The 2,263-nt window shown below is 30.2% G+C and overlaps 1 protein-coding gene and 1 pseudogene across 4 annotated transcripts in view; both read left to right on the forward strand.

Moving 5' to 3' along the window:
* The window catches only part of TRDN (triadin), a 241,034-nt gene that overhangs the window by 87,196 nt on the left and 151,575 nt on the right, over positions 1-2,263 (forward strand). For all 4 annotated transcript variants that reach the window (XM_011358757.1, XM_011358761.1, XM_011358759.1 and 1 more), the window contains one exon: positions 1,539-1,598. In XM_011358757.1, coding sequence (XP_011357059.1) covers positions 1,539-1,598 — 60 coding nt within the window. The remainder of the gene's footprint in view (positions 1-1,538; positions 1,599-2,263) is intronic.
* LOC111738791 lies at positions 1,742-1,860 on the forward strand (annotated as a pseudogene).

Genomic DNA, 2,263 nt, shown 5'->3' on the forward strand with positions numbered 1-2,263 from the left:
ATGTTGATCTATATGACTGAATACAGAGCAGCACTATTCTTGTTACATCATTATAGAAATACTATAAAACCCAAGAGCATAAGGTAAACAATAGAAATGTAGTCCTGAGACATCTGAACAAATTTTTGGGGGGTCATTTTGCCCTACAGGGGCATTTGGCAATATCTAAAGACATTTTTCATAGTCATGACTGGGGATGGGGCTGTCAGCATCTAATAGGTAGAGACCAGTGATGCTGCTAAATACCATGGAGTATACAGAATAGCCCCACTCCACTTCCAAATAATGGTTCACACATCCTAAAAAGTCAATGATGCTAAGATGAGAAACTTCTTTGGAGTAGGATTTGGAGACATACAGGGAAGAGAAAAATGTGGTAAGAGAGGCAGATGGAAGTACCTTAGGCCTTTGTAGATCTTTTTTTGCACCTTGGAGAAATGTGATTGAGTATCTTAACTCTTCTGTATCTTCATTGTCATATATAAAGTTGGAAATGGGATAAGGGTGGAGGAGTGGCCCTGTAAATAGTATGATGATAGATTAATGGGGAAGATGAGGAGAAGAAATCTTCCCAGTAGTGATTATCTCAACAGGTGAACAAAAGTCAGTAACTGTCTTTTCTGAAGATATTTCAGATTTTCTTATGGTCAGTCTTGATTATAGACTTGCAGAAAAATTTTAAAAATCCAGTCAAATTTACAAATAGAGAATTTAAAATGTATACAGTAATTAACACCATCTCAGCTATCTGTGGAATGAAGTGATAGATAAATAAATAAACAAACATTATTAACATTTTTATAAGGAAAACCATGGTATTATGATCAAGTCACTTTTCAAAGGTAGTAATCATATTTGTAAACTCTAATCTTAAATTCACTTCTATCCAAATGAACTATAAATTCAGAATTAACTTCTTTTTCTAAGCCTTGTCAATGTATACATACTGAAGCTAGCAGCAAATTAACTACATTTGTTAAAACCTGATATTTAGAAAAAAATTAACAACTAACTTATTTCATGAAATGTGTCATATTTGCATGCAGTAATTGGTTAAATGCATTAACAAATTCTGATTATAAATATAGCTTAGAGTCACTACTTCTGAATTATGTTTCCTATTAGACGGTTGTTATAGTTCATTTCACAAATTCTTAATTTAATATGTAAAAACTAAATCTTCCTAAATCTAAATGACATTCTTACCAAGGATTCTTAATTTGTATTGAAAGTAATTAATATAAAACATGATTATAAATTGTGATCGATTTTAGCACTAAAAACAGTGACAATTATCTCCATTCATGTAAGTTTTTAAGCATTTTCAAATAACTAATTTTGAGGTAACTCGGATTTTTTTCCTTATTTCAAAAAATGAGTGACTTAGCAATATGTTACAAACTCTTTTATTTTAGATCAATCTATAAGCTTCTTAGAGATAATAATTTAGTTTTCATGGTGGAATTAAAAAATTTAAGTCATAGTTATGGCTTATATTTACAAAGAGCTTTTAAATTATAAATTTTATTTTTCCTTAGAAATACGCAAAGAAAAAACTGAAAAGCCGGAGAAACCTGAAAGAAAAATACAAACTAAAGGTGAGTATTTAATTTTATGTTTTTTTTCTTATTTTTATTTAGTGTATATATTTTGTACATTTATATGGGAGAAAGGAAAGTTTTCTCGTTTAGTTTGTTTACTTATTTTGTTTTAATTTTCGAGTGTTTAAATAAGTACCTTAGTCTATGGCCATGCCATTCTGAACACACCCAATCTCGTCTGATCTCGGAAGCTAAGCAGGGTCAGGCCTGGTTAGTACTTGGATGGGAGACCACCTAGAAAGACCAGGTGTTGTAGACATAAAAAAAAAAAAAAAGGAAAAGAAAAATACCTTTACTTCCCATTTAACTTCAGGCATCAATATATAAATAATATTTAATGATTGGAATCAAGTTAACTTTAAAATGTATGACAATTTTTAAGTTATTTACAACTGATGTTTATTAGGTAAGATAATACCACAAACATATTTTTTGACTTACTAGCAAATATTTTTCCTGCTTTTAATAACCTTCTAAAATAAATCAGAGTTTAATTTTTTTAAATTTGAATTTTTTTATGCCATGAAATATCTTTAAGATCTCTAATGTAGAAATGCAATCATTACGTTGTCTCACTGCATATTGCCACGGCCTCCCAGCTTTCTTACATAGCCTTAGGGAGAAGATAAACAGTGACGTGATACTTACTATTCCTTTCATCT

This window comes from Pteropus vampyrus, unplaced genomic scaffold (genome assembly GCF_000151845.1).
Source record: "Pteropus vampyrus isolate Shadow unplaced genomic scaffold, Pvam_2.0 Scaffold43, whole genome shotgun sequence".
NCBI classification, from domain to species: Eukaryota; Metazoa; Chordata; class Mammalia; order Chiroptera; family Pteropodidae; genus Pteropus; species Pteropus vampyrus.